This window comes from Apis cerana, linkage group LG14, assembly GCF_029169275.1.
Source record: "Apis cerana isolate GH-2021 linkage group LG14, AcerK_1.0, whole genome shotgun sequence".
Lineage (NCBI taxonomy): Eukaryota > Metazoa > Arthropoda > Insecta > Hymenoptera > Apidae > Apis > Apis cerana.
In genome coordinates, this window is record NC_083865.1 from 6,341,482 (window position 1) to 6,356,816 (window position 15,335).

Consider the following 15,335-nt stretch of genomic DNA (forward strand, 5'->3'; position numbering starts at 1 on the left):
CGTAGCGGCAACACCAACGTGGTTGTCTATTCTTTACGACATAAAGAAAATATCTGCATCCCATATTTTGCGTTTCAACAATTTGCAACAAATACAAAGATGCGAGAAAACGAGGAACAATATTTTTGCGGAGTATTTTAATTTTAAAAAACGAGTATGCAGCATGGAAGAAAGAATGTATCTAATCGATCTATGCAATAAGGGATTAAAAGAGTAAATTCATAGCGGCCATTATTGTAAAATATAATCGTGTGTGCAATATATATATATATATATGTAAAATAACGAAATAATAGAACGATTAAAAAAACGAACAATAAAATTCGAACAAAGTGTCGTATATATTTTTTGATACTTGTGTATAATATATCATCAATGGCGGACTAACCATTTTTTGGTATTTGAATTCATGGTATTGGTTTCACACGTGATTGATACAGGAAAAAAAGAAAAAAAATATACAAAGGAATGTGTGTGTTCAAAAAAACGACAAGTTCCATTAAATCATCTACAACACAATAGCGTGAGCGATAGTATGTGGTGTAGGTGGTCTTTTTTTTTTTTTTTTTAATTACGCGCAACACGACGTAGATTTTTATTATTCGTAATGATCTTTATCCGTTCAACTCGTTTGAACAAATTTTGATATTTAATTTCTTTTTTCTTTCTTTCCAACTTTCTTCTTTTTCAATCGAATGAAAAATATTCATCGTCGTGCTGTTCGTAACGAAGTCGAGTTGTTTGTTTTTTTTTTTTTTTTAGGCATACAAAACATATGCTTGCTTAATATAACATACGAGATAGTATATAATAATAGAATTAAAAAATTTTATGATAGTGGGCCTTAAATACGCACGAGAGAGCCTGGTACAAAAGGGAGAAACAACACAAAGAGGTAAAGAGAAAACGTGTAACGTGTACGTATGTTTTTCTTTTATTTCTTTTTTCTTTCTTTCTTTTTTTTTTTCCCCTCTCCTTTTCTCTGGTTTGTACAAGACTATTTGAGAGACAAAGAGCAGCGTTATGCAGCGGATTAACAAGTAAAGACGTGTGTATATAATACATTTATTAATATGTATGTATTATTATACAAACACATAGTAAGTGATATTCATTTCATTTGTCTAGCTATTATAATTCTCTGAATGGCTATAATCAATATAGATTTCCCGGTGCTCTAGACGGCTAAATGTTCAACATCTATTCACATGCTATCCGATTAATGTTTAGAGAATGCTCGAGAGAATTATCTTAAAGGGTTTTAACTATATAAAACTGCATAAGATCGGTGTCAGACCATACTAAGATGTACTAAAAGGATCAAATGTTTAAAATTTTATTTTCCATATTTGTCGTAAGAAAGAACTTTCTTTTGTCTCGGGTTATTTTTTTTTTCTCAATTTTTCATAATATAAAGTAATAATAAACACGCAAAGTTTTCTCTTTTTTAAAATTTTTTTTTATTTTCTCTTTTCTTTCTCAACAAGAACAGAATAGAATAATTGGAAAAGGAAACGGTTTACGGTTACGTTTGCTTCTTTTTAGAAGAAAAGTGAATCTACTACTCGGAAATCGTGCGAAAATATTTGGAAAAAAAAAAAAAAGGAACGACGAACGATTAATCAAATTCCATAATAATTGTCAAGATCTAACTAAGAGAGACGATTTCTATGTGTATTATAATATAATATCAATCTCTGTATTTATATAATACATACAGATTGTATACAATTACGAAAACATTTAATTTTTATATATATATATATGTATGAATAAATATATAAATATATATATATATATAATAAATACGTGTATATAAGGCGTGTGTTTGTGATTTTTCGGGGCATTTGATTTCTTTTGATTTTTTTTTTTTTTTTTTTAACTTACCATAGTAACGTCATCTATTTTTGAGATACTTCGAACAAATATGTTGACGCGGACAACCGCGGGCCCATCTAACATAGCAAACAGAATAAATAAAATTAATCAATCGTTGAGTAATATGAAACGCATCGAGGGGTTTGTAAATGAGAAAAAAAAGAAACGCTTCTCGATTTTTGTTGAAATAAAGAATACAATTTCTTTTTTTTTGTTTTTTTACTCGTTTCAAGTTCCTGAAATGAAATATATTATTTTTTTTTGTTTTTTATAAAATAAATTTTTATATCCTTCAAAAAATTAGATCCTTTAGAGAAAGGTGATGGAAAATCGTCGCTGAAATAAATACGATATACATACGTGAGATTTGTAATAATTCGTATATGTATGTTCTCTGAATATATTTAAAAAAAAAAAAGAAAGAACGAAGGAAAGAAAAAAAAGAGAAAATTCTAGATCTTGAGAATGACAAAAAAATTAAAATGAAAATTGAAACTGAATTTCGAAATATTTTAAAATCGAATGTAAATGCAAGAATAAATACGAATTTAGATTTTAAAAATTTGAAAAACATTTTTTTTCTTTAGAAAAGCGTGTCAAAAATATTTCTCTCATATTCAAATGAACGAATAATTAATAATTTTCTATTCAAATCAATTTCCTGAATTTACTTTTATCGTTCCTTTTAAACGAATTAACGACACATTATAAATTACTTAAGCTCAAGAGCTTTTCATTTTTTCAAAAACACTAAAAAATTACTTTGAAACGCGATTTGATATGATTGTAGAATCTTTATTAAACCGGAAGAAAGAAAAGAAGAAATATTTTATGAATTAACGTTCAACTGATGATTACAAATGTTCCAATTCTTCTATAGACGTATAACAGTCAGGTAGACGTATAACCTTATTGATCAAACATCTTAATTAAGCAAGCTATTTTCCTCATAATTACTTTCTTTTGAACGAACGACAATTGCAGGGATGGAAAAAAAAGAGATCGAACTAATCAATCGTAGAACAAACTAGTGGAACGTTATTACATAGATTTATTCGATATGTTATATTGGGGGGAAAAAAGCATGGAATGAAAAGAAGAAAAGAAGATAAGTAAAAAAAAAAAAAAAAAAAAGAATAAGAATAGAAAAGAAAATTGGTTAAATTCACACATGACACTTTGTATATGTACATATGTATATCGAAAGTCTAAAAAATGTTATAAGCATGTTTTTATACATATAGACAATAAATGTTATTTACAAATTTTTAAAAACACAAATTTACAACAAAATAAAGGAAAGCGACAACATAAATTATCGTATTTAATTTCGAAGTTAAGTCGATCGAGAATAATGGAAAATTGTAGATTCCTATGCTCGAAAAGTATTCGAAGTATATTGAACAAGCATACGTGTGTTATGTTATCTTAATTTCAATTTTTTATGGGAATTTAAAAAAAACTGTGCGATTTTCACACAAAATAATTCGATACAATTATTCTGTGCAATTGTAACTAATTATAAATTCAATTGTCTGTACGAATATTGAATAGAAATTGAATATTCGTTTTTTCAGTGATATAAAAGACTGAGATTGATCGATGAATTTCTCAGTATTGAACATTATTACAATTTTAACGAGTTTTTGAAAATTTTGATTTGAAAATCTAGTTAAAAAAATTCCGAAAATATTGCAAATAAAATTTGAATAATTTTGCATAATTCGTAGAAATTTACTTCTGATTAATCATTTTTGATTTTTGAAATTAACGATGCCCTGAATGTTACACAGCATGACAATTTATCAAAATCTGTTGGTTGGACGAGCCAGACGTATCGTCCTGAGCCATACAGAGTGTTTGCGTAACATTCCGCCCTACATGAACCAGGACAAGACGTCGGACACGTTTTGTTCCTGTAGTGTCGAAACACATACACTAATCCTTATTTCGAAAAAATATTTGCATCAATACTACTATTCTCGTAAAAAAAAAAGCGATAAGAACAATGCAAATTTTACTCTTACTTGCACTTTTTGCAAAAAGCAAAACGCAGAGCTACTGAATGATTCTTAAAACGGATTCACGAATTATTCGAAATTAAATTAATCAAAAGTTTGATCAAACTTTGATTAATTTCTCCTCAAAATTTTCTAACGCGTTTTTTTTTATTACTCCATAGCAAAAGTAAGAAGCAGTTTAGCATTATGTTTAAAAAAAATATGGATATTTTTAAATGAAAAATAGAATTCTCCACAGTTGCGAGAGAAAAGACGAAATCTTCTTTTATTTCTAACTTTTATGACTGAATTCTATTATTATTATAGTTTACAATTATTCGATCCGATTCATTTTTCCTCGATAGAAAATGCATGCAGAAAAATTTCAAAACACGGAAATCTCACGTAAATTCTCGATCACGGCCCAACTACAACTTCACTACAAGAACTATATGAAACATGTACGTATAATAATTTCACCTATCGTAGAACCTGATCGATACCATCTTATCTCGAGGAAATATTCAAAAGAACAGCGTGCCTTCAAAACATGAATATAATTTCATCCCTTATGTACATACTCACATCATCTGACGCGTTGAAAAGATAGAACAAGTAAAAACGGATATTATGTATCCAATTGTTCGTGAACGCAATAAAAAACATAGCAGAACGTGTACTAAGTCATCAAGCACTATGAGGAACTACCAGAACCAGGGATGGAGAGAAAAAAAAAAAAAAAAAATTGGAGGAAAACCTATGAGACCAAACACTTTGCCAATAAATTCTTTCCATTTTCTCTTGTTTTCTCTTTATTTTCATTTCTCTCTCTCTCTCTCTCTCTTTTCTTTCTTTCATTTTCCTGTCCCTCCCCCTCCTTTATCTCTTTGTTTCGATTCTTTCTCTTTCTCCTTCTCTCTTTGTTCTCTCTCTTTCTTTCTTTTTAAATATCCTTTCTCTTCGTCCCTCCGCAACGTCTGTGCTCCTATGTAGCGTATAAACGTGTATGTACATACGTGAACATAGAAGCTATTCAAATGCCACATGCCTGTATCTATGCTAAAGATGCTAATTGGTTTTGTGTGGAGATTAGTATAATTTTAAAATTATAACAAGAAGTATCAATGTTATACAGTTAGACATGAAAACAAAAAAAAAAAAAAAAAAAAAAAAAAAAAAAGAAGAAGAAGAAGGGTATTTAATCTGGTTGCGTGACAAAAGGGGGGTGTAGTGGGGGAGGTGGGGGGGTAATCAACAAAGTAGTAGTAGACGAGATCGATGGGAGCAAACAAGACTTTTTTAATTAGAGTCTACAAACGGAGAGTTTCTATGGTGAGTATTGCGCGACAGTGTTCCCAGATCGAAGGTTTTAATATTGTCAAAGAAATCTACCCTCGATATTTAGAATCGTGAGAGAAACCGTCTTACGTGATTAATTGAAAAAAAACATTGATCGAGTATCAGAAAAGATTTTCGTTTCGACGATAATTTATTTTGAACAAAAAATAATTTGAGAAAATAATACTTATAAAATAATACGTCGAATTGAAGATAATTGAAGATATTGTAACGAAAAAAAAAAAAATTCACAAAATAGTCGATTAAATACGTAAATTGAAAAATTTTATTATAAAATTATGAAGAATATAGAGAATATAGGGAGAGGAAAATAACGAGAGAAAATACTAACGATGTTTAAGAAGCAGAATTCTCTCAATGTAAATCAACTGAACGAAAATTGCAATTGAAATAACACATTAATACAACGATTACTCATCCAAATTAAAAATAAAGAAGAAAGGAAATCTTTTCTGATTCTTTTATCAATCAGTCGTACACAATCGTCTAATACGATTCTAATACGAGAGGCATTTCCACTCGAGAGAGAGTTCATATAAAATTTTTATCAAAATTCTTTTTTTATCATTCGACGATCAAAGTATATATCTTATTCACGTTTGATAAATTTTCATACGATTCTCTCTATCGAGAATTGATACATTCTTTTTCTTTTTTTTTTTTTCCATAAAAATTCTCATTGAATCTGGCACCACTGCACGAGAGATGGTATTGACACAATAATGAATATATGTAACGGAGAAGGGACAAGATGCTAGCCTGCTGCCATTGCTGTTGTTGCCGTTGTTCGCGTTGGTGCTGAGGCCTTGTTCAAAAAATCTTTTCTTTTTTTCATTCTTTTGTTTTTTTTTTTTTTTTTTTAATCTTAAATCGATTATCGATAGGCTCTCTAAAACCTACATTGCGCCTACTTTTATTATTGCAAGCAACAGAAAAATAAGGAAACAGTACCCGCCAAGAGAGAAATGGCATTGCACCGCGTTTGTAAAGATTTTTGGATTGGTTTAATGTATACTTACCATCTTGATGTCACTAATTGTCGCAATGCTTCGCACAAACAGGTTTACCCGGACAATGGCCGGCCCATCTAAGGGCAAAAACAATACAGCCCCCTTTTAGTCAGTAAAATTTTTTTTCGCATCTTACAATACTCTAGTGGAATAGTCTTTTTTTCTATTTTTATATTTTTCAAGATACTTTTACTCGTTTATAGAAATTTGTTCATTTTTTTTTTTTTTGCTCTTTTTCTTTCTCGATTTATCTCTATATTAAGAATCGACGAGTGACCGTGTGTAGTTTCTTTTTTCAACAAGGATCGTTTAAGTAATGGGGAGAAAAATTGGGGAGAAAAATTAGATAGACGAAAATCTTAAAATCGTTCCTTTTTTTTTTTCTTCGAATAAGATTCTTCTTCTCGCAATTTTTCTTAATAATTGACGAGGCATCGAGCAAAGTATGAGTTATTGTATTTTTAATTCTCCGATTAAAAGTCGACGTTCGTCAAATTGGTAAAAATACACGTATATACGAGCGTGCACGTGTGAAACAAAACGTGTTTATCAAAGAGACTAATCTTCTTTCATTTTTATCGAGGAAACGAATACGCTCTATTGTAAGAGATATCGATATAGAAAAAGTAGATTGTGTAAGTCTCTAACACGGAATGAGGGAGCCAAAATGTCTAATACGTTTGGAAGCTACGGGGTAAAGTGCTGTGACGGGTAATACGATACGAGGTACACACAGAGACCAAAAGAGATTTGGTAATTAGGTTGTCACATTAAGAATAGAAGATCTTCAAAGTATACAGGGTGTTTCATTATTTTTTCTAAGATAAAAGTAGTTTTGTTCCGTTTTCTTGAGGTGACAATGAAAATTTTGAAAATAATAATTTATTTTATTTCTATTCCAATGCGTTTCGTTAGAAAATATTTTATAAATGAATACTAAATTAAACTGAAATAAAAGAAAAACTTTCTGATCGATAAAAAAATATTTTAGATATTTTATGGTATTCTAAAATCCTAAATATTTTTTCTCTCTCTATGTTCCAAGATTCAAATTACTATTCATATTTCATGAAACACCCTGTAAAAATGTAACTATAGTGTATTTATACTTACTATAGTGTAATTATAAGTGTGTAATTATACGAATTTCACATCTAAAATGTTTATCTAGTCTTTCATTAATTCCCCTTACTCATATGTCAAAGTATAAATTTAAAAAAACTAATTAATTTCCTTTACTTTTTATAACTGAATTAAAATGAATCTCTTTCTATTTATTTATTCAATTTAATTAATTATATTAAAATTCTCTCTTACTTATCTCAAAATATATAAACAATTATAATCTTCGCTCTTCCTATATAACTGAAATTAAAATCCTTTATTTTCCTATTTATAAGGATTAAACATAAAACTAACTCTACATCACATTTTATTAAAACTTGTTTTATCAATCCCTAACATATATATTCAAAAACAGACTCACTTATCTTACCTCCCCTTTGTCATTTATAAAAGCCAACAGTTCAACATGTAAATCAATCCTTTCCTCCTTTCTCGAATATATAGTACAAGAAACAATCGTGTGACAATGATTAACAAGTAAACAGTTTTCTTTCACAGCTACATCTGAAACGAAACATCTTCCCCTAGTTTCTAATTAGAATCTTTATGTGTGGTCGTAAATTGGTGTGATCCCCCCCCCCCAAAAAAAAAGGAAAAAGAAGAGACTGCTTTGTAAATATGCTTGTCCGATGGTAAAAAGAAAGAAAAGGGCAACGAGTGCATCTGGAAATGGTAAAAAAAAAAAAGAAAAAAGTTGGTGACAACATGAACCTCGAGGCGGTACACGAAGTCGAGTGTAATTATCGACGATATACTATACTTTCTCTGACCTATCGAACAATAGGAATTCGTGGTCTAATTTTCCGAGGCGTTCAATGCTATTGTCTAATATTCTACAGAGTGTTTTGTACAGAGAGTAGACAGACCCGTGAGATGGAATACGTCCCGGGCGTGTAATTAGGATTAATCGAACATAATTTCGGGATACGTTCGATCTTATCGAAACTCTAACGTTGGAAATGCGAAACCCCGAGGAATGATTGAAAATTTTAAAGGAATTTGAATAATAAAATGATTTAACGTGAATTTGTTTATGAAAATTTATCCTTCAAAATTGCAAATGAAAAGATTAATAGGATAATTTTCATCGGTGAGAAACTATTAATGAAATTAATGGAAACATAAAAATATGAATATTTCAAAAAAAGGAAATAAGAAATTTTAATACATATCATATGATATGATAAATTTCAGAGAATAGAATTAAAGTAAGTAAGTAAAATAACAGATATCGTTAGGAGAAATCTCACGATGAAATTCTTAATATAAATATATATTTAAATGTTAAAAAAAGAAAAATGATAATGAATATGCGTAACAAAGAATTTTTTTTTAGATATGTTGTTACGTATGCATGTTGTACATATGAATAGAGATATTTTGTCTATGTTTTCATTCACTTCTTTGTATTAAAAAGTAAAAAAAGAAGAGAAAAAAAAAATAAAAAAAAAATCTTCAGTTTTAACCAAAATGGCACCATCCCTTTTTTTTTCTCAGCAAGGTAGCATCATTTCCCTCCTCCACCTCCCTCACCTTCTTTCTCCTCCTTCACCCTATCATCTTCTTCATCCTTTAATATTTCCAATAAGATCTTGTGTATTGCTATTGAACACTACCTTGCGTTAAGATATTTTTGGAAATAAATATATAATATATGTAAATTGATATATTGATATATATTATATTATAATTGATATTATTCTTATTGAATAAGCAAAGACTAAATACGTAACTATATATCATACTGCAATTGTCATCTTATATTGATTCAAACTGAAGAAGCTAAATTGTTTTTAAATGTTTTGAAATTATTTTGTAGCTATTTAGCTATTGTAGATTTAAAAATATAAAATTATTTTACCTTTGAAAAAGATTAAAAAAATGTGGAGTTACATGAATAAGTAGAAAAATATTCTGGCCAGTCTAATAAACGTATATTTACATTTTTTCTATTTTTTAAGTAATAAAGTTTGAACTCTATCAGAAGATATTTATACAATTAAAATAAACGAATAAAAATAACAAAACTTTATTACTCAAAAAATAAAACAAAGATAGATATTAATTTATTAGATTATATAAATATTTTTCCCATCATCCACTATTCCTCCACATTTCCATTTCTATTTCAATATTTTGAAATTATATATTTCAATATTTACTAATTACCAATAAAATTATCAAAAATCTAAGTTAAAATCTATAATTGCAACGACAAAAAAAACTATTCAAAACAATCTTCCAACATATTCTAAAAGTTACACAAATTGAAAAATCTCAACTATTCGCTATTGCACAAATCTAAAGCTATAACGATCTAAATTTTCCTTTCATTTTACACAATGATCGCATCTGAACGTATAATTATTTAACTTGAACTGAATTGTCAAAAATAGAAAGGAACGTTATGCCAATTACGTCGTCGTGCATAGAATTTTATTTGTCTAGAACGTAGTTATTTGTTAGGTAGCTAAACAAAATATTCAAGAGTTATACATACGATCTGTTTCTATCAAAAAGCCAGACACATTACATCCGTATATGTATCGCGTGTTATAAGATTGTAACAAACACCGATTCGTGATATTGTGCGAAATGTTTCTCAATCACGAAATGACAAAATGCCAGCTCGTCGTTGACCATTAGCTATCGATAAATATCGTTTCAACAAAAAATCATCAATTGTATTTTTGTTTTCACCGATCCGCTGCGAAACTCGGCACGCCTGCAATTTGTCGGCACACTGCCAAAGGGGGATGTTACCTCGAATGTATAGTACCTTGCTCCTCTTTGTCACGGTTTACTTCTTAAAACGTTTTACGTGCTTCATCGGATGTAAAGCTTATAATGACCCCCATAAATACGTGTCCTCGGATGTGGATACGTTTTCATTCAATTTTACTTTCTCTTCACCCTCCCTATGATAAGAATTGTGCGAATTGACGGTATTGGATTGTGTTACACTGTTCGAATCTATGAGGACACTTACCTTTTTAAAAAATATTTCATTTTGGAATTTATAAGTTGTTGATATTAAATTTTTTTAGCTTGGTTTGTTTAAAAATTTTTATCTTGTATTTAGCGTGAATGGTTATAAAACCTGTATTTATATTTGCTGTGTTTCATTATAGTATGTATGATGATTTATCATCCAAAATTGTGAAGATAATAAATAATAAAAATTTTAAATTAATTCTTGAGAACTTGATTAATTAATAGAGCAAACATCCTCATACTTTTGAACAGACTATTATTATTTAATAATAGTATCATAAAATTTTGCAAAAATCCATTTTTGTTAAGGCAATGTGAATTTTTGATTAATCAAAATTGTAAGTTATAATTATAATAATAAGTGCCTCACAGTGCAGCTAAAGTCTCAGTTAACTTGGAAAATTTTTATTTTTTGTTAGGAAAAAAGAATTAAATCAAAGTTAATTTTAAGAAAAGAAATAAAGATTGGATCGTATAAATCTATAATAATTAATCTTAAAGAATATGTAAAATTCTAACAATATTATTTTCTTTAATATACATTGCAAAAAATAATATTTTAATTTTTTTATATATATAACTCGACTGGAATTCAAATATTCGCTAGTTTCGGTAAAATTACATAGATATGTAAGAAAGATATGCTTATCACATTAAAATATATGCAAAAAGTTTCAGACACTTGTTCTAACTTTTCAAATCTTTTTGTAAGTTGCAACATAGATAACTTAATGATGATTAGAAAATGCATTATCAATTCTTTCTTAAATAAAAGAACTAATTAGATATCCAGTTGCAAGACTCTGAATTATATTAAAATAGTGGAATTTTATTGATAGTTATTATCAGCATCACAGCTGACAAAACAAATTATCCTTTGTCCAATTATTTGAGCTTATTTAACTTATTAAATTAAATTTAGGTTTCATTGTCTCCTTAATTGTATCCGATTTCTTTATAATGTCGATATAATTAGTCAATTTTTTTTTGTGGTAAGGAAGACTGGAAGGAATAATGGACGTAAAAAAAGATTATCCATATTCACCTGTTGCATTTTCTCCGCTGGGCCGGATACGCGCGTCGTATCCTCCTAAAATGTTGTCTAACACTTCTTTCTCCTTTTCCCGGTAATTCACCTTTCCCTGCGTACATCTGCAATCAGGAATGAATGAAAATTGAATCAGTTGTTATCTTATCAATTTTTATTTTATACATTGAATTGATTTAAGATATATATAATAATAAGTAAAAGAATGATAAAAAAATTTTTGAAGATTGAATATTTAAATATCCAATTTTTTAATTGAATTCCAATATGAAGAAAAAAAAATAGAGAAATAATAAAATAAGAAATTCAGATTAAAAAATGGGATAAAAAAAACGAAATTAATAAATATCATTGATCAAAGTATTCTTAGAATCACGTGAATAAAAATATGTAACAATATATGTAATGTATATAAAACTATTGAATAACATACCTTGATGGATGTAGCAAGAATGTTAATAACACCAATAACTTCAATACTCCAGGCCACATTGCGGCAGCCTGCAATATAAAATTAAACGATTATTTAATTAATAATAATGAAGAAATTAAATAATATAGAAATTTTTACCAAATTCTTAAAATTTTAATAATTTTAATAATAATTTTAATAATAATTTAATTGAATTAATTTTTAATTTCGGCCATTTAAAAGTATTATCTATTAGTATTATATTAGTTATATTTCGTTCTATTAAAGTTTATATGGAATAAAAATATATTAAGTCGCCAATTAATCAATTTTATTTCATGACATAAAATCAAGAGCATATATAATTTATAAATAATTGTATAAGCACATAGTTGATATTTATTACAAAAAGGAAGATCATTTTGCGGAAAATAAACATGAAGGAATTTGTCTATTTGAAATAAAGCCAACTTATATGTATATAACACAAGAACTAAAAACTTGATTGATGATTATTAGACAGAATTTGTGTTGTTTTATTTTTTCATAATATTTAAAAAATATTATTCATCAAATATTATTAATGCTATTAATAAAATTAAGAATAATTAATAAAATTAAATTTCGTCTATATTATATTGTATACAGCACTTTATTCTAACTTTGTTAATTAAAAAATATATAATATTAATATATAATCTAAAGAAATTAAAATATGAAAAATTGTCAAATATCAAAATATAAATATATAAAATATCAACATTAAAAGAAATTAAAATATTAAATAGAACATATTAATTAAGAAAAATTGTAATTGAGAAAAAAATAAAACAAAATTTACCAGATAATTTCTAGAATTTACCCGCAGATCTATTCTATGAGGCGAACGTTTGACTACACACTGATCTATTCTACTGCAAAGTGCAACTGACCATACATTTAAGGCACTTTGCTTTTCTAATCGTATTATCTTTATATACGTTATTTTCCTTGTTCCATGTTTTTTTCGCTGCTCAAATATGCATAAAATCGCACGTTTATTATCGAAAATAAATCATCTAATATTACGTTAAAAAAGAAACAACAGTATGTGTTAAAAAATATATTGAAGTATCATTAATTAAAAAATTACCAAAAAAATTATATATTTTTGATTATATATCTTTGATTTGTTAAAATTAAAATCTTTATTCATTAATTAAATCCGATTTATAATTTTTGTTGATAAATACTTCACGAATAATTATTCTTTCGTAATAAATATTGACAAAATATTAAAAGTATCTTGGTCGAGTAGTAAATATAACCTTTCATTAAAAGAAGTGATGAAGCAATAAATTATTGAGCTTCTCTAATTAAAATATTTTATAAATTTATAAATTCAATGCAATATAACATATATATATATATATATATATATATTGTTATATTCTCTGATTCTCGAAGGGAGTAAATGGAACGGTCGATTGAATAATATGATGTATCACATGTTCCATTTAATTACGCAAATCGCGGGAGAAGTTGAAAGTTGAAAACAGGATATGCGAAAGGCAAATGATTATTGCGAACGGTACGTTGTACGAATTAGGTCAGCATTGGATGTATACATGTATATATAAGTATATGTATAGATATATACGTATATGTATACAACAAACGTGTTTGTATTTCTGTTTCTCGAGAGCGCTTAAGCAAAGAACAAATTTCTTTATCAAACAAATCCTCGATACGCGGACGTGTTTTTAAGTAATTGCTTTCCCTCCATAGCTAAACACCTCCATCTGGCGTTAATTTTAATCAAGTAAAATAAGCTCAACTTCTTCCGTAATATATCTCATTCCAAGCTTTAAGAAAAGATTATAAAAAAGGCAAAAAAATATTGTGTTTTATTTGAGAGATATTTATATATACAGAAAACAATATTTTTCTTCTTTCTTTTCTTAATTTAAATATTTTTCTAAATTGCTTATGATATCTAATATAATCAGAAATAGAGGAAATCTTCTAAAACGCGAACAAGATTATGAAAGATACGAATTATTCGTTAATTGTAATAACAAAGTAATCTATGTTTTTGTAATAACTAGGTAACCAACTTTCATGCAGAAGTCGAGGGGATCCATATCTGTGTTACGCACAATCCCCACCACAAACTTTCTCATTTCTCTATTCTATCTACTAGCTGTCCATATTCCCATTTTTCTTCCCAATCTTTCTATTGATCTATACTATTCTTTCCATTGCCTACCATGAACTCTATTCATTGATTTTATTATTGATTTCGTTTTAGTTTAGATTTATTTTCCGTCAAAAAAATTGACCAGATATATTCGATCATTGATATCAGTATGGTTAGAGCTAATAATGTGATAAATTAACACAGGGTTAAATTTATTATATTAAATAATAATAATCAATCTCAATCCATTTTAATTCATTTCGAATGTTTGATTGTGGGTGGTGGCCTTCAATCGTTGCTGTACCAATACTTTTGGTGGCTTTCAAAGTTGTTATTACCCAATGTTAATTTAAAATAAGAGAAGGAACAAAAAAAAGACATAAAAGGTATGTTTACCTGGAGAAGCTGATAATCCTAGGCAATGAGCGTTCCGTGATGCAATGATACTGGCATGGCGCTCTCCGGTACGACACTGAAACTGTATTCGACTCGTCAAGTGTCCTACCTCGGAAGATTCGTCTCCTGGACTGCCACCGTTCAGAAACCTACATACACTCACACCTATTACCTGGTTGCTGGCACGCTATTGATCCTGGCCCAGACACCCGTCGACCCACGCAGACGCTTAGCGTTGCCGCGTCGCTTTAGACATGACGTCATTCGATTCCTCAAACCCCGTACCGCAACTGAGCCAGCATCATGCATCGTCCTTTTCTTCCTTGGTACAACTACCACGAAGCTACTAATTCTCGTCCAACATATTTTATCGTCTCTGCAAATATTATGATTTTCAATATAATTTTCAATATAAAACATCGATTGGCAGAATCATACATACCATATCAATCAAATTTTCCATATTTTTTTTAAATATTCCTTATTAATCTTATCCAATCTTATCCAATCTTTACACAATTTTAAAATACTTTCATGTCCAAATTGAATAAATCGATAAATTGATTAATCATAAATTATATGATCGATCATAAATATCGATATCTATCGATATCTATTTTTATATAATCATTTCTATGATATACATATTTTAAATTAAAAACAATTTATTATTTCAGTTTTTATTTGAATATATTAATAGAATATTTTTATATTTCTTTTAAATATGTAATATTATATATATATAATATATATATAATATATATATATATTTTTTTATATAAAATATTATATAATTTTGACAAATTATAAAATTTTAAATCTATATAAAAATTATAAATATTTATTACAATTTATAAATAATTTTTCTAATTAATAACAACTAAAATTAAATTAAAGAATACATAAAATTAATAAAAATAATAAACATTCAATT

The 15,335-nt window shown here is 27.8% G+C and overlaps 1 protein-coding gene across 11 annotated transcripts in view; it reads right to left on the minus strand.

The window, feature by feature from the left end:
• LOC107995609 (glutamate-gated chloride channel) overlaps positions 1–14,607 on the minus strand; it is a 38,131-nt gene extending 23,524 nt beyond the window's left edge. The window contains exons 1-4 of one of the 11 annotated variants that reach the window (XM_062084295.1): positions 14,402–14,607; positions 11,848–11,915; positions 11,412–11,518; positions 1,888–1,955 (exon numbers count right to left, since the gene is read on the minus strand). In XM_062084295.1, the coding sequence (XP_061940279.1) occupies positions 1,888–1,955; positions 11,412–11,518; positions 11,848–11,906 (234 nt within the window). In that variant the 5' untranslated portion in view covers positions 11,907–11,915; positions 14,402–14,607. Of the gene's footprint in view, positions 1–1,887; positions 1,956–6,256; positions 6,327–11,411; positions 11,519–11,847; positions 11,916–14,401 lie in introns of those variants that run through there. The other 10 variants (XM_062084298.1, XM_062084294.1, XM_062084297.1 and 7 more) reach the window with 10 other exon arrangements.
• Between the last annotated feature and the right edge of the window lie 728 nt (positions 14,608–15,335).